This window comes from Pinus tabuliformis, chromosome 3_1, assembly GCF_031772625.1.
Source record: "Pinus tabuliformis cultivar Carrire ecotype Pingquan chromosome 3_1, CPIR1, whole genome shotgun sequence".
NCBI classification, from domain to species: domain Eukaryota; kingdom Viridiplantae; phylum Streptophyta; class Pinopsida; order Pinales; family Pinaceae; genus Pinus; species Pinus tabuliformis.
Window position 1 is genome coordinate 893,887,733 of NC_142301.1, and position 18,501 is coordinate 893,906,233.

The 18,501-nt window shown below is 34.6% G+C and overlaps 1 protein-coding gene across 1 annotated transcript; it reads left to right on the top strand.

The window, feature by feature from the left end:
• The first annotated feature begins 14,020 nt into the window (after positions 1–14,020).
• On the top strand, positions 14,021–17,759 carry LOC149190504 (chlorophyll a-b binding protein 8, chloroplastic-like). The gene is made up of 2 exons (XM_089410531.1): positions 14,021–14,313; positions 17,372–17,759. The coding sequence occupies exons 1-2, from the start codon at positions 14,021–14,023 to the stop codon at positions 17,757–17,759; spliced, it is 681 nt and encodes a 226-aa protein (XP_089266657.1).
• Positions 17,760–18,501: the final 742 nt, after the last annotated feature.

Sequence of the window (18,501 nt, forward strand, 5' to 3'; positions counted from 1 at the left end):
AGATCGGTCAAAGAGGAAGCTCTGGTTAAACCAGAGGAAGTATGTCGAGACAATACTCCAAAGGTTTAATATGCAGGATAGTAAACCGGTGAAGGTTCCTATTCCTGTAGGTGTGAGGTTATCTGCTGAACAGTGTCCCAAGACACAAGAAGAGGAAGAGGACATGTCTCGTGTTCCATATGCAAGTGCAGTGGGTAGCCTGATGTATGCAATGGTCTGTACTAGACCAGACATTGCACATGCAGTGGGAGTATTGAGCAAGTTTATGTCAAAACCCGGGAAGGAGCACTGGACAACAGTGAAGCGGGTTTTCAGGTATTTGCGTGGCACTAGTGATTATGGTTTGTGCTACCAAGGAAGACCAGGATTGGACAGAGTGTTGGATATTCATGGCTTTGTTGATGCAGACTGGGCTGGAGATTTGGATCAGAGAAGATCTACAAGTGGGTATGTGTTTAACCTATTTGGAGGTGCAGTCAGTTGGATGAGTAAGAAACAATCTGTAGTCGCACTATAACCTACAGAGGCAGAATACATGGCATCCACTCATGCAAGCAAGGAAGCAGTTTGGTTGCAGAGATTGTGTTCAAGTATGGGGTTAGTACAGGGAGCTATAAGAATAGACTGTGACAGCCAAAGTGCAATTTTCTTGGCAAAGAACCCTGCTTATCATTCAAAGACAAAGCACATTGATGTTCAGTATCACTTTGTGAGGGATATGATAGAAGACAGAAAGGTGTTGCTGGTAAAGGTGGACACTTTGAAGAATACTGCAGATGCATTGACAAAATCTGTGAGCTCTGAGAAGTTCTCTTGGTGTAGAGAAGCAATGGGAATCTCAGGGTTGAAAAATGACTAAGCTCTCCTGTGGCCCCCTGTGGAAAGAAAACAACAAGTGGGAGATTGTTGGGTTGTGTTATATTCTTTCAACGTAGTTATAGGGGGTTTGAAGGGCACCCGTAACCCCACTTTATGGGGTCCGGGGCAGTGCCCCGGAAAATTTTGGTTTTGTACCATATGTTAGGTTGGGCGGACCCACCTATGGTTTTGTGCATGATTTTCACACATGTTTTTTGGACGCGATGGTTTTTTGGTCCATGGTATTGGACGCGATGGTTTTCAGTCCATGGTATTGGATGCTTCGGCATGTATAAATATGTATTGTAACATTGAGAGGAACATAATGAGAAATCAAGCTGGTAGTCCCGATTTTGGGATCCAGGGAAAAATCTCTGTGCATATGTGTTTTATGGGTTATGCTCTCGCATTGTTTATTTTCTTTGTTTAAGAATTCGTATGCAGGTAATTTTTGTACAGGGTTAAAACCTACAGACTTATCTTTTATAAAAGAACAAAATATGTTACTATTATGCACAAGGGCTCATATGAGTGCATATTATATATTTTTCTAATATACAAACAATAAAGATAAAATTTAAATATGTCCTAAACTAGATATTACAAATGTGAAGTATTTAATAATTTGCAACATATTTGTGTGTCCAAACCCTCACAGTTGTTTACACACCTACCTAAACATTCCATGAACCATTGTGTGCCTCATTAGCTCTCTTATGATAAAAAGAGAATCTGAGTCCATGTAACATAATAAATACAAATTAATGGTAGGTGGGGCCCTTACTCTATGGGTGAAATAAGGTGGATATCATACTTATTTATTTGTGCGGTATAAGAGAATATGCACTCAGTCTTATTGGTCATAAAAGAACTATCAAGTCGTTAAGTAATTTCTAGTTACCATCAATAAAAGCACTATTATGATGATGGTTTATGCTTCTTTATACTTTGAAGTTTTAGTTTATAGATGTGGTGCACAAAAGTATCTTTATAAGGCTTCCCTCTAATCCTTTATCACTGGGATTTCATTTAGGGAAATTTTAAAGGACAAAAGAAACAATATTAATTGTTTTTTTTGGGTAATAACACACCTAAGTTTTAGAGTTTGTAATTCGCATCCATATTACTACCTTTTATTCAAGCACCTCATGTTATGTCTTGCCATATTGATATATGGCTCAAAGTTATTATATTACAAAGACCTTACTATACGAATATAAGTGCATGGACTCATAAGAATCGGTGTTTCTTTTAAATAAAAGTTTCACCTTACAAGTATAATTGTAAGAGCATTTATTTGAGGTGCATAAAAGGTTTACATTACAAGTGGTATAACAAATGCATTTGTTGTATGTAAAAAATATTTTGGTGATAATCACATAGAAGAAAATATTGTCGACGCATTTTGAACTAACTAGTGTGGTTCATCTTCAGGAAAAGATGAAAAACCATATCTTGGCATCAAATTAAATAGATGTAGAGAGATTTTTTCTCGCAGTTAGAATATAATAGCTAGTTTTGACTCAAGAATTATTATTTATTAATAAACATATTTTTAATATAAATAAAGAAACTAATGTTATTATTATTATTATTGTTTTAATCAAAGGATGGTCATAAAATTAAATAATGATATGTTCTAACAAAATTATTCGAAAAAAAAAAAAAAAAAAATCTTAGCAAATAAAATAAATAAATGAATAAATAAAATAAAAATATAGACAAATTTATTAAAAATAATAATAATAATAATAATAATAATAATGAATAAAACCAATTTTATTATTACTAATAATATTATTAAATCAAAAGGAAGGTTTTCTATAACTAGCTTTAATTAAATAAAAAGGTCAAACAAACTAAGTAGGAAGACAAGGTAGGGATCCAATACTTGCTAATACTCCAACCATCGTCTCTATTCAAATTGAAATTTACAATGATGAAAATGATAAATCCTTGCAATTACCCTTTCCTCTTCAATGCATATGTGATGATTTGTCTTTTCAACACGTTCTGTTAAAGTGGATGAGCGGTACCTTGAATGTTTGATGTTTGTTGCATGCTCATAAATCCTCTGATTTATTGACTGGCCAGTTTCACCAATGTATGTTGTCCCACAAGATCATGGGATGATGTAACCACCTTTCCCATCTTTACGGTTCATAGGGTCCTTTATGGATCCTAGAGAGCTCTGAATAGTGTTTAGGGGTCTAAATGTCAAAGGAACCTTATGATTTTTCAAGATCCTTGCAATCTTATCCATGGTCCCTTGAAAATGGAATATGCAATCCTGAAAACCGATCCTTAAGATATATTTTTTATTTTAGGACATTTTTCAGCCTTAAGGAAAGCTCTCAGCCATTGGTTTATGTTATAACCATTCTTATTAAAAACATTAAGGAGATAGGTTTTTAATCATTGAGGTGGTTTTCATCAGAAACTTATAACGCCCGAGTGGCTAAGGTGTTGAGAAAACCTATTTTTTTAACAAGGAAATGATGCAAACTAGCCTGAAGTTATTGCTATGTGTGAGTATTCTTCCGAAAAACCTGATGGGAGAAAGAACCATCATCTCTTTTTGAAATAAGAATGTCGAGGAAAGGTAGACTACCATCAACTTCACATTCCATAGTAAACTTTATGGAACTAGATTGATCGTTAAGATGCTAGAAAAAGAGCTCCAATTTTTCCCTACCATGAGACCAGACAATGCAAGTGTCATCCACAAACCTTTTCGAATTTTAGGTTGGAATAGAGCTAAGGAAAAATGCCTTGGATTTAAATTCCTCCATGAATATATTAGCTACTATGGGGGAAAGGGAGGAACCCATGGTAACGCCACATGTTTGTTCATAAAATTCCCCTTTGAAACTAAAGAAAGTGGAGGTAATACATATTTCAACTAAATAAGTTGTATCTAGATCCGTAATGTGTTTGATGACTTTAATGGCCTCGTTAATGGAAATATTGGCATATAAGGAGAACACATCAAAATTCACCAAATTATCACCAGGATCCAACCTTATACCCTTTAACTCGTTGACAAACAAAGACGAATCTTTGACAAAGGATTCAGTTCAACCAACAAGAGGTTTAATCTTATTGGCTAAAAACTTTGCAAGGCCAATAAGCTTAAACCTCTTGAAAATTCAAAAAAAATTAACCAATTTCATCAGATTGGTTTTCTTAACTTAGGTGGCCAACAAGCTTATTTCATGGCCCCTCCACCTTCTAATTCGCTAACCAATATTAGTACCCATGTCTCCACGTGTTAGGCTACATTGTCATCCCGACCAATAAAGGCTAAAAAGATGTTTTCCATATCCCTCAACACAAAGTCCAAGGATGGCCCATTGTTTCTTTCCCACTCCCACCACCTCCTCCACATGTACATCCAACTCATCATGCTCTATCTATGGCCTCACATGCCCACTTTGCACTACATAAAAAATTCCAAAATGCATGAAGCTCAATGAAAACAAAAATAAGTGGCTATGAAGTCTAGTTCATCTCAGAAGTATTCTCATTTAGTCACATCACATGTCCATCATGATTAGCATTCTGCAAAGGTAGACTCACACACCATAAAAGAGCAGTAATTAGAAAGCAATTGGAAGAGGAAGGTTGCATCACATAGAAAATATGGTTTATGGTTGTGTTCAAGATGATGGATGGTTGTTGGTTTCTTTTTACATGTTTATTTTATAGACAACTTTTAGTTTGGTTTCAACACTTTGATCTTACCACACTTTTCAGTGCTTTACACAATATAATTTAGCTTGATATTTTTGGTGATCACATTATATTTTTATACTTTCATGGTGGATAGCACATTGAATTTATGAAGATATATATTAGTATGCTACAACTTGGTTTTTTTATTTATATGTTGATTTTTTCTTGCCGCTATACACATTCTGACGGGAGATACAAGCATCTTCATGGAATCATTTTGTATGATGATAGTTTTACAGTACACACATTTTGTCACAAAATTTGGCAGGCACAAGGTGTATGTTTATACTTCAGTTTTTCACAATCATTGTTTTTATGAGATTTGGGTGCTATATGATATGGTTTCTTTAATAACATGTATATAATTCTAGTTGATGGCACATGTGATGGGATGAATAAGGAGGATATTTTTCAGAATATATTTTTCATATTATTTTATTTATTGTTAACACATAAGGTGCTAGAAGTCATGAGTAATGTAGTCTATAAGGTATACCAAAGGGAGCATCTACCGAATTTTATTTAAAGTTAAATTAAATTTTAACATATCCTTTAGAATACTCCTTTTCCGAATGATAATGAAAGATATTAAAATAAAAATAAACTAATCACTCAAATAGTTTAACTGCCTAACTCTGGAAATGAGCCTCTGAAGGAAAGGGGGAATTCTCTATGAGGAAAACTATGCACAAGTTTTAACAGTTGTTATTTAATCCTCTAATTTATCATTCAGTGAGTTCAAGAAGCTAATATATTTGGTGGTATAAAACTCATTCAAAGGAGAGATCGAGTAGAAACACAGATTCATCTAATTATTCTGAGGATTTTTTAAGTTATCTTGATTTCCTGCAATTTTATTATGCTAGTAGGGTATGGTTTTTTATGTTAGTGCTAATAGATGTTAATTTTGTAGAGAAGGCTTGTTGACTTAATTATATTAGACTGCCCAAAGGAATTTCTTGTAGTTGTTTCACATCATTGTTTTCTCTCTAAATTTATTTTACATTGTAGACATTTCAAATGGAGTTATGGCCAAGATTTTTCACAAAGACTTGCTAAACAGAAGGTTGTAACCACTATTTTTAATACAAATAAGTCATTTTCAGCCACTTATATATGTGCATACTTCTATAAATTTATTCATTTTCATGCATAATTTGGCATTAAAGTTTGTTTAATTCTTTGATAAATTTTACAGTAGAAATATTTCAGTTTTTGTGTAGCCTTGTGGCTCATGGAACACTCTATAATTGTTCATTTATTGTTTTACTTTAATTTCAAATTGTTCATAATTTTACATGTTTTTATATTGTATATGTGTATCTTATTTCACTTTCCTACCAAAAATTTTGTATAAATTTAATCTCTTGTATTTTTCTTTAATTTTGTACCTGTCAATAATTGATTTTCTTTGTTGTAAATGAACCTGTAAATTTGAAAACCACTCACTAAATTCTTGCATAAAATACTTGGGCCAAGTCTTGTTATTTCACTTTCCCGTTGAGATTCGAGGGCTTGATGGATAAGATCAAAAACTTCCCTCATCAACAACAATCTTGTTATTTCACTTTCCCGTTGAGATTCGAGGGCTTGATGGATAAGATCAAAAACTTCCCTCATCAACAACAATCTTTTTATAGTGAGCACAGTTGGACTTGTAAACATCAGCAATTTCAGGCACCAAAGGGCCATCTAGATTGGGGTTAAATAACATGGAACACATTAACAGAAGGACGTTGGAAATAGTAAGTCTAGTGCTCCATTGTTCCTTCAATATACATAACCATAGGCTTCCATTTAGATTAATATTTGGGTGATTAATCTGGAAAAAATATAAATCTAGTCAATCGTTTGATGTAGATATAGTTTTCTAAACCTGTGAATATTTGGAATATTCATTCACTACTAGATTTTTCTATCAGTTCAAACTTCAAAACTGGATGGCTAAATGGATTGAAGGGTGGAAAATTCCTATCTCTTTTGAGGTGCTACAAGGTCTCTAGTCTCTTGAAATTGAAGAGATTGGTGCTGCAAAATCCTTGAAGTGTACACTAATGAAAAATTAGTTGGCTAAATGGATTGAAGGGTGGAAAATACTTGATCCCTTTGAAGAACTACAAGGCCTTCAATCCCTTGAAACTGAAGAGGATGGCACTGCAAAATCTTCGAAGCATATGCTAATGAGTCCCAAAATTGTTACATAGGTTTCCTTGCCTACTTCCATGACAATGCATTTAGAAGAAAACTTGGTCATTTCTCTTCAATACTTCCTTCATCATAGCTGATGAAACTATAACTGATATTTTTTTGAGATGACAAGTCATCAAAGAATTGGAACTAATCACTTTAAACAACCACATAATAGGAGGTTTATTGTTGTGAAAAAACAAATCGTGTAGTGAGCTAGTGCTTTGAGGCGGAGGCGGTGGCAGTTAGGATTAAAGGTTACCCGAGACTATGTTACATGAACATCGACTACAGGAGTAGTCACCATTATCACAATAGTGAGGGATGTCAAAGAAGTATGATAGCACAGGGAAGTGTCAGTGTTAGTGCTACCCAAAATGACAACTTAAAAAATTGTTTTTCTTAAATTAATTTATTGATCCTGACAATTTTGAAAAAAAAAAATACGACAGGGTAATTAAGTCGAATCTCATACATCTAGACCAATCATAAATTGGGATTTTCAATTTTTTAATTAAGTAAAATAAATTTGGTTTCTATTGAGTAGTATCCAAACTTTTTTAAGAAGACTTGGGAATGCATGTAAAGCGAGTTTAAAATTAAAAAACACTTTGGATATCCATGTAAAAGTGAATAAATTAATAGGTTATCAATGTAGTTTGACCACAAGATAAAAGGTATAGTCCCTCTTAATAATAACTTATTTGAGCAATTCTTAGATAAATAATTTAAATCGTAGTATTTTTGTATCATTATATTTATGGTGTTGAAAATAGCAACAAGAAATGATAAAAATAGAATAGAGAATATTCCAATTTTAATTTGTCCTTGAATTAAAATTGTGAATTAAAATCAAATTTAGTCTCACCAGCTGCTTGGAAATAATTAATTAATTCATTATGGATTAATTAGTTGGAGAAATTCAAGTTAGAAGTTTTTCTAAAGTCATGCAACAGTTATCCCTTAAATTAAGGAGATTATCCCTTAATTAAGGAGATAAGATTGAGTTATATTTGAGTTGTAATTAGTTAACTCAGTTTACTGAGTTAAGTCCAGTTAAATTAGTTCCAAACTGTTTGAGGAACTAATAGAGAGTTAACAATCAGTGGATGCATGCATGCACTCAACTAGTGTACTCCAGTTAACTAAAGATTCCCTCATTAGAAACTCATGCATGTCTATTATGGGAAAGACCCAGTTGAGATTAAAGACAAGGACAATGTACTATCAGTTGCATGTGTTTTCCTATAAAGGAGACTCATACATGCAGTTAAGGTAAGGTTCCTTGAGGATTGCGCAGTTCTGACAGTGTGAGAGTAGTGTTCCACTGGGTGAAGGAGAATCATCCTAGAGGTACTGTGCAAGGAAATAGGAGCTTGGAGGGCAGAGGAGAAGGCTTTTGAAAAGCTTTGATTTCCTGTGAGCATCTATGAGGATTGTACTGAGAGCTGGCTAGCTGTGAGAGCTAAGGCTTTGTATAATCTTTATGTATTTCCGCCTTGTATGATAATACATATAGTGGGGTTTTTAGATGAGGTTTTCCCCAAAGTATGTTCATGTGTATTGTGCATTGATTCTTCTTCTTCTGGTTATATGTGTTCAGCTCGATCTTGCTCAATCTTTAAGCTTTCACAAAGCAAATTGATAGTAGAAGTAGGTTATAGTATTTTGCTTTGGTATATTGCATTATCGGGTTAATTTGTAGTTAGATTTTCTACATAGGCCTCAGAGTGAGATTTGTAGAGAATTTGCAGAATTTCTACATATGGTTTGTCTGCATAAATAGGGCATGCATTCTTTTAGACGATGAAAAGAAAAATTATGGCTCTAATCATTCACCAAGCGAGTTTGATATATCCTTTTATGCACAGATAATTAAATGTTTCCCTAATTCTGGACCTCCATGAAAGATGATTGTACTTTTTTAGATTAAAATAATCCAAATAAATGTAAGCAGTCAAATTAAAATATTCCAAATAAAGAATTTCATATGTGGACATCCCAAACAATGGGTGATTAGTAAAAGTTGATCCCACAAATCCAATAGTCATAGTCATGGCAATCCTCAACTGAGTTTCTATTCCTACACCATAAAAAACCTCAAAAATCATTACTTAAAATCCATATTGATAATGTTGTAGATTAGATCATGGATTTTATGACTCCTAAGTTTCTTAGAGGCCACACTTTGTCACTTCCAGTGAAAAGACCTAAGAGCTTCAAAACAGACTTAGACTTAAAAAAAAATGAACAGATAATCCACAACCTTAAATTCTTCCATTCTTATTTTACTCATGTCATAATGCATTTCGACATTTGATTGATTTCTTCCGCCCATAACTCATTTTTTGAAATTTTGGGCTATGATGATGAAATAATCAGCTCCCTCCTCTCGAACAATGTCATGCTTTCTAAAATGAAAATAGAGAAGAAAAAATAGAACAACAAGAAGAGAAGAAAAGTAATCAATGTCTTGTGAGAGTAGGATAGGATCTTGTGGCCTTCGACTGCTTCCATCACAAGACAAAGAGCCACCTTAACATTTGGAAAAGCCCAAGCTTTTTGTGGACACACTTTCTATCGAAAAGAGAATGGGAAATGTGTGATTTGAATAGTATAAAAATAGAAATATAAAATTAGTGCAATCATATAAATTGTAAAACATTAATTCATAATACTTATAGTCATGATACATCTCACTTTATTATCCCTACCACAAGCGGTAGATAATGCATTGTGTTTTTTGGTCAAACCCAATGCATTGTGTTTTTTGGTCAAACCCATATTAGTTTGGGTTTCACCATAAGAAATCGTAAATTTCTATATTTTAACATTGTAAATTAAAATATTTTATTTTTTAGCAATAATTTAATTTATTTATCTTCAACCTAGCTGACTATCAATTTTCATAGCAGTTGTTTATAATGCGACTTTTTGGAAGCCTTTCCGGTGGGTTTTTCTGGTCAAAATCCGGCAATAATTTATTGGAATCGCAAGTTTGATAGGTTTCTGCACAATCAAAGAGTCCTAGGGGTTTTCCAGGGCGCTGAATCCAAATATGCAGTTAAAAAACCATTTTAACTGCAATAAATCAAGATTTAACCTCAATTTCTTCGGCCGGATTATAGACAACTCCATTTTCATATATTATTTCTCATCCCTCAATTACCCAGCGAAGAGTACAAAGGTCGTATCAAGAGTACAAAGGTCGTATCATGGGTGGGTGGTATTGGGACGATACTAGGGTATGAACAATGCCTAATACGAACAATCCCTGAGTTTTCTCAGACCGAGGATCACTGGTCACAAGTCAAATCTGAAGCCTTTGTATATTTTTAGTAGCATACTTTTATGGAAAGCTTTTGAATTTGGTTGTTACTTTTTAGAGCTCAGGGCCCTAGTTTCATCATTTCCAGAGCTTTTCTCTTCCACAATTCAAATTTTCTTTGTAGTTTCAAAACTTTCAACAATTTTTCTTTAAGTTCGAGGCTTCATTCTTTCATTGAAATGAAGAAATGGTTATGGTGAATGAAATTGTCCATTTTCTATGAGATTTTGTAGTTTTGATGAATGTTTCAGTAGCCATACCTAGTTTTTGACCCCTGAATGGTCATTTACCATCTCAACTTAATTCATTGTCCATATATTCTAAGGCTTGGAGCTATGATGTGCTTACATTACTCTGCTTCTTGCTACCTTTTTTCCACCAAGCATCCCTAAATTCGATGCTTTCGTAATCTTTTAGCTGCGGCTTTTAATTTATGTGACCAATTCAATCTCGCAGAAGGCTAATTCATCAAACATTTTGTGCAAAAGACTTTGGAGCTAATGCTTAGGAATTCTTCTGAGTGAAGTTTCTATAACGACGAGCCTTTACTCTATTTAAGCTCCAAAATCTTAAATCTTCACTAGTATTTGAAGCCCTTCGATGCAGAGTAAACTTTATATTACTGTAAATTTTCAGGAATTTGGGTTCTTCATCTTCTTCAAGCGAGTTTGTTGTTTTTTAAGAAAATTGCAACATATGAGTGCAATATTTTACTGTTTGCTCATTCAAGAGAATATTTTTTTGTTTTTAAATCAAGTTATAGAATTTGAGTGTTATTTTCGAAGGCTTTCTCCTCCAGAAGGATCAATTATTTTGCTCTTCTGGAATAGAGATGCAGAGTTTGAGGGCTTTATTCAAAGAGTTGATCAGTCTCAAGCACGTTTCACAGTTTTTTAAAGGACTTGTAAAGCTTTAAGCTCGAGAGGACAACATTCCTATTTTGTTTCAAATATTTGGATTCAACTGAACCGTGATATTTTGTTACAAAGAAAGTCAGAGGTCGATATTATTATGCAACTTTCTTGCTGGTGATATAAGTAAATGCCAGTGTCGGGAACCTAAAGTTCAAAGGTTGTAGACATCGTTTGGTGAAAATTTTTACCTGTCAACGCATTTCAGCTTTGACGCCATTAATATATTTTCAAGTCAGTGTTGAGGGGTCAAGCTGCCGTAAATTGATTTTATTTTTTTAGCCATGGCTCCTAATGTAGAGAGACCTGCTGGAGAGGAGGGCTTTATGGTTCCGAGCAATAAGACTTCAACCTGCTCAGGGCAACAAGAAAAAATGACATTGATAAAAGACCAAAAACAAAGTATTTTCACAACCAACATTGCAGTCGGTCTTAACATCTCCTTCTTCCTCTTATTCATCCTCGACATCTTTTTCACCAATTTCTCCCCCTTGTTCAAACTTTAGAGCATCAAAGTCAGTGGAAAACAACTATAACAACAACATTATCTCCAATTTTTCCACCGACTCAGAAAGGGAAGAAATGTGCACAACACCCAAGGTAGAGGAGTATCGAATACCATAAACTATATTGTGTTGACTGGCTCTGAGGAAGCGAAGGGTTCTGTCAAGGTTTTTTGTAGTGACTTCAACAGGTTTTTTCATTGCTCCTGATTTGGATTCCATGTTTCCTCTGCATAAAATATCAGTTAAAATATAGAAAGAAAAGATCAGATCCACGGTCATCCTATATGGATTTTTAGATTCTACCTGAGGGTCCTTATGAATATAAACTAGCGACGAAGCCAGATGGTATATCTTCCTTTATACGATCCTACAGTTTGCACAGTGAGTATAGATCAAACCCTCGTTTGTTTTACTACATTCTTCGATATATGAGAATGGTCACACATTTCAATGTGATGGTTAAAATCAATCACACATTCATATAAATATTGACATGTGCATTGTTGTTGCCCTGGTACATAACCCATATGTCACACGACTGAAGATAATAACCCATATCTCACACGACTGAAGAGAAAAACACACTTTATTGTGATGGTGACCCTTAATGCCACATTAGATTTGGCGCAGTGTTCATTCCACTCTCAGCACCTTTGTTATGCCCCTATGCCACCATTTATAATATTTATACATTAGATTTGGCGCAGTGTTCATTCCACTCTCAGCACCTTTGTTATGCCCCTATGCCACCATTTATAATATTTATACACGCGTTGTTTACCGAGGCCACAATTTTTTTAAACAACTAGCTCATGAGATCACTAATATGAGGTATTGGGTTCATGAAAATATTTAATAAGTGCTTATAGCTTTAAGGTTCCTTGTAAATAATTTTAATAAGTGTTTATAGCTTTAAAGTCTCACATAAATAATTTGTGGTGGAACCATGCTTAATGCACATTAGTATACAAATAACTATATGCTGAAATTGAATCTTGTTAGCATAGTGAACCACATCCACATCATATCAAAATGGTCACCATAAATATCCTATTAACTTTATTCAAATCCTTATTACATCACTAAAAAATCTCACCATATACTTTTACAAAATAATAATAATAGTAACATATTTAACAAAAACATATATTTTACCCATGAGGTGTAGACCAATTGATTTGTGTTGGGTTTAGTCCCGACCAGGTGATAGGTTGAAATCTCATGGGGAGCGGGAGGAGTGGCAACCACTCTTGAGTGAAATTAATTAAATATTTTCCGAGGGGAATCCAAGCTCGGAGCTCAAGCCTTGTAAAAACCCAATGAATAACATCCCATTAGTGGGTAGATCCTTCCATCTTACAAGCAGGTGGGAGCCACTCTTGAGGGAAAGTAATTAAATATTTTCCAAGGGGCATCCAAGCTCGGAGCTTGACCCTTGTAAAATCCCAGTGAATAACATCCCATTAGTGGGTAGATCCTTCCATCTTTCGAGCAGATTGACCACGGCCTCGACTCAACCTAGTAAAAAAAAAATAACATATATAAATAATATAAAAAGAATTAATATATAAATTATATAAGGGCACTTTAATTAAGAGATGAAAATGGTTATTTTGGTCAATATTTGGAAATTCAATTTCAAATGTGGTTGTGATCTCTTGTTGTTTAAAATGCACTCTTTAATATATGGATAGATTCAACACCCTAAAAATTCCCCAAGGTACTCAAACATTGTAAATTAAGAAACATAAACTTATGATTTAGAAAAACTTCTACCAAATTTTGGACAAAATTAAGTAAAAAAAATAAGAAAAGAGTCATTTTGTATAATAGTGAGATTATGCAAATATATATATATATATATATATATATATATATATATATATATATATATATAAATATAAAATATATTATAAAGCTATAATAAACATTTATGGATATGATATTTTTATGTTGTAAGGCATTCTCCTTTGAAATCAACTCTCTTGGGTGACACCGTGTACTTTTAAGCGTCGTTGATACTGTGTGTTAGACGATTAAAGTATTTTCCCTCGTCGGATCACAATGTAGGTATTACGCTGAAGGTAGTTATAAGTGTAACTGGAAGGTTGGCTTGGGTTCATTACAGTCACTCCAAGGAGGTTCCTGGTTAAGATTCAGGGGCATCTAATGAAGTAATGCAGAGAAAAAAAACCCATGAAAGGGAAGCTTGAGAGCTCTTTAAAATCGTGGAGGAGCCTTGGTGCTAGTTTTGTAACAAAGCATTGTTTCCTGTGTAGGTTCCCATAACCATAGCGCTCACGCCCCCCATTGTGAGGTGAAGACAGGTCAAGGATAACATCAGGTATAGTTTTGGGTTTTATTTGTGATTGATGATGTGTGTGAGTTAAATCCTTTTGCTTTAAGGTTTCTTATGTTGTTAGTAAGGTTTTCAATATGCTATTGATGATCTCCACCCTTTTAAATCTGTGCTTAGTGGATTTGTAGGCGTTTAAATGTTTGGAACAAAGAACAAAATCAAGGGCATGTTCCTTTCGTTAAGTTTTATTTTGTGGAACAAGGACTTTGGGAGCTCCGGGTTTGCTTTGTTCGGTGTAGAATCTGCCGCCATTGTGACAAAGAAAAAAATCAACAAGTCCAAGTGCCTGTTCCTTTCTTTAAGTTGTGGCTTCAGAGTCAGACACTATGTTACCAGAAACGGGACGGTTGCCACAGTTTCCCGTAAAAAACCTGTAAGAAACGGAAACCAGACGGAAACGCTGTTTTCTACCGTTATTTTAGCTAACGGGTGCATATATTTTATGGGAAATCTTTTACCGGTGGTAGTTCGCTCTTTTGCATGTTATTCTCAGCCCTGTATTTTCACTTTTTATTGTAGATTTCACTCATGTATTCATTCAATAATCTAGAGGTTTATGCCAAGTATATAGAAAGTTGATCATTTCTGTACTATTGTCTCTTTTTTTAGTTTTGGTTGATTTGTTTTCCTTTAACATATATATTGTTAAAATTCATAGTTTAAACACTATTCTATATGTGGCTCAAGAAATTCACATTTAATTGCAAATTCTATTTATTGTTTATATATATATATATATATATATATATATATATATATATATATATATATATATATATATATATATATATATAATTATTTGGAATTTTTTTAAGGAAACAATAATTAGCTGATAAAAATGTATACACTTAATTGATTAGGAGGCATAAGAATGTATATATTTAATAGTCAATTTTCTAAGCATCAGTTTCTTATTTAAATTATTTAGGTTTTTAATAAAATTTGAGCTGGAAATTTAGTTGAAACTATATTGAAAATTGAAACTAACGCTGTATTTTTTATTTTTATTTTCATTTTCTCTCTCCTCGTTTTTTGAGTGCGAAACTTCCAAACTCCGTTTCTCGTACCGTTTTTGTTTCTCGTTTCGTTTCCCGTTTCTCGTTTCTGGTAACATAGGTCAGACAATACCACACCTCCGCATGTCGGTAGTAGATTATCAATGGATATAAATTCCAAACCCAAAACTCTCAAGCATAAATTTCCCAGAATCCAATTATCGAAGGTTTTATCTTCTTCCCCTATCTAGTTTAAAAAAAAAAACACATTATCTGAGGGTTTATCTTCATCCTATGTCTATTAGTGTTTTCTGTGTCTAGTAGTGTTTTAGAAGTCATTATTTGAGGTTTTATCTTCTTCCTCTGTCCACTTTCTCATGCTTGCAACATCTAATGTTTCATGCTTGAGTAAATTTGGATGAGCAACATATATCATGGAGAATAGAAGGCATAAAGGCATGCCTGGCGATTTTATAGTGAACGCTTTGGCAAATGTTAGAGCGCTCTCCAGGAGAGAGTATTGAGTCAATTATGGATGGCACTCAACGACCTATATAGAGAACTTGGAAAGAGATCAAATAATGATAGGGGCACTGGACTGAAAACATTTGGAAAGAGTGCCTCTGCAGGGAGTGTTTGGAGAGCCTCAGAGGATGATGCTACTCTCGTTTGCAGGGAAGAATGGAAAAACAGACCTATTGGATCCATGAAAGAAAAATTGAAGACCAAATACTTTCGACACTAGCACTAAGAAATTTAACTTCTAGAAGGACAAGGCATGAAAGTAGCATTTTCTGAAGTGTTTGGAAACTTGTTATAGACTTTCTCTGAATGGGAGATATAGACTTCGCATTTATAGAGGTCCTCTGTCCTGTGGAAGATCTAAAGGTATGCCTCTTCCAGAGCCAATGCTCCCTTAACCTATGTTTTCCTTTCCAAAATTCTAGTGAGGAAAAAAAATATCAAAGTCAAACACACTCACCTATTACTATAAACATCTCCTTAGGCTGGTCATTCATGCACCATTAATATGTTTGGAATGGTGATTCTTCTTATAGTTATTTAAATATATTTGGGTAATTACAGGCTTCCTGGTGACTTTGGATTTGATTTGTTGGGCTTGATGGATCTTGAAGGACCTAGAGGTTTTGTCGAACCAGGTTGGCATGCTTATGGAGAAATCATGGATGGTCGATACGCAATGTTGCTTGCAGTTGGAGTCATTGCTCCTTAAATATTAGGCAGCCTTGGGCTAATCCCACAAGAGACTGCACTTCCCTAGTTCAGAACTGGGGTCATTCATCTAGCAGGGACATATTATTACTAGGCTAACCCTTTCACTCTTTTTGTGCTAGAGATTGCCTTAATGGTATTTGCAGAACACATAAGATTACTATATTACAGAAACCATGGATCGATGGGAAAATAATATTTATTTCTTGGGATTTCAAAAATACTTGGGTGGTTCAGGTAATCTGCATACCCCGGGTGATCACCATTGTTGCAACATATTATGTGTAAGCTACATAGACAAAATGGTTCAATCTGTTTTGCAGACCAATTGTGGTAATGATATTCATTCCTGCAATGCACACCTGAGCTGCAAGAATAACAATATGGGGTTTGAATGAGGCCGACCAACTACCCATTTTTTCATAGTAAATAGAGGTTCTCATCTTACAAGGATGTCTTCAAGCTCTATCTGCTGAACTATGGAAATTATGAACAAGAAGTTATTATGAATGGACAACAATACCTGAAGATTGACTCCTAGGCCAAAAATATAGAAGGAATTACACTCTTAAAGTTCTTGAGTAAATTTGGATGAGCAACACATATCTTGGAGAATACAAGGCATAAAGGCATGCCTAGTGGTTTTATAGTGAACCCTTTGGCAGATGTTAGAGCGCTCTCCAGGAGAGAGTATTGAGTCAATTATGGATGTCCCTCAACAACCTATATAGACAACTTGGAAATAGATCAAATAATGATAGGGGCACTCAACTGAAAATGTTTGGAAAGAGTGCCTCTGCAAGGAGTGTTTGGAGAGCCTTAAAGGATGATGCTACTCTCGTTTGCAGGGAAGAACGGAAAAACATAGCTATTGGATCCATGAAAGAAAAATTGAAGACCAAATACTTTCGACATTAGCACTGAGAAATTTAACTTCTAGAAGGACAAGGCATGAAAGTAGCATTTTCTGAAGTGTTTGGAAACTTGTTGTAGAATTTCTCTGAATGGGAGATATAGACTTCACATTTATAGAGGCCCTCTGTCCTGTAGAAGATCTAAAGGTATGCCTCTTCTAGAGCCAATGCTCCCTTAACCTATGTTTTCCTTTTCAAAAATTCTAGTGAGGAAAAAAATATCAAAGATGAATACGCTCACTTGTTACTGTAAACATCTCCTTAGGCTGGTCATTCATGTGACATTAATATATTTAGAATGGTGATTATTCTTCTAATTATTTGAATATATTTGGGTAATTACAGGCTTCCTGGTGACTTTGGATTTGATTTGTTGGGCTTGATGGATCCTGAAGGACCTGGAGGTTTTGTCGAACCAGGTTGGCTCGCTTATGGAGAAATCATGAATGGTCGATATGCAATGTTGCTTGCATTTGGAGCCATTGCTCCTGAAATATTAGGAAACCTTGGGCTAATCCCACAGGAGACCGCACTTCTCTGGTTCAGAACTGGTGTCATTCCTCTAGCAGGGACATATGATTACTGGGTTGACCCTTTCACTCTTTTCATGCCAGAGATTTCCTTAATGGGATTTGCAGAACACATAAGACTATTGGATTACAAAAACCCTAGATCGATGGGAAAACAATACTTATTTCTTGGGATTTCAGAAATACTTGGGTGTTTTAGGTAATCTGCATACCCCGAGTGATCACCATTGTTGAAACAACTTCTGTGTAAGCTACATAGACAAAATGGTTCATTCCATTTTCCAAAGCAATTCTGGTAATGATATTTATTCTTGCAATGCATGCCTAAGCTGCAAGAATAGCGATATGGGGTTTGAATGAGGCCAACCAACTACCCATTTTTTCACAGTAAATAGAGGTGCTCATCTTACAAGGATGTCTTCGGTTCAATATTTTTTCTTAGTACATGCTTGATCACTCTGCAACTCTTTCTTGTACTAATTATGTGACTGATTCCCTTTTATAATTTGAAATACCTTGTTGATCTCTTGACAGGATGCATCAAAATTGTTCAAGTGATAATATGCCCATATTTAAACAATATAATCACAATCCATGTCCAATTACCAAAGGTACTACTATGACTGATCTAAACATAGAGATTTAATGTTTTGTTACAATGACAAGTGAGACTTCTCCATGCAAGCTTACTAGACTTCAACTAAGGCAATAAGGGCAAGATAAAACAACCTTGTTTAGAGGCCATGGGGAACTAAATCTCAACAACTGAATGGATAAGATCAGATAGTGTCAAAAGGCTTATTGACATTGATGGAGCTCTTCATGCATGCGCTAAGAAAGGCTATAGGCCGAACTATGGAAATGGGACTAATAGAGTAGTCTTTCCTAGAATGGTAGAATGAACTTGCTCTAACAACAACTCCTGTTATAGGGGTCCATGGTAGT

Excerpts from the sequence above, each read along its gene's own strand:
- LOC149190504 (XM_089410531.1), top strand. The coding sequence starts at position 14,021 with ATGTTTGGAACAAAGAACAAAATCAAGGGCATGTTCCTTTCGTTAAGT. Across the intron at positions 14,314-17,371 it reads ACCGTTATTTTAGCTAACGG|GCTTCCTGGTGACTTTGGAT; the intron begins GTGCATATATTT and ends GGGTAATTACAG.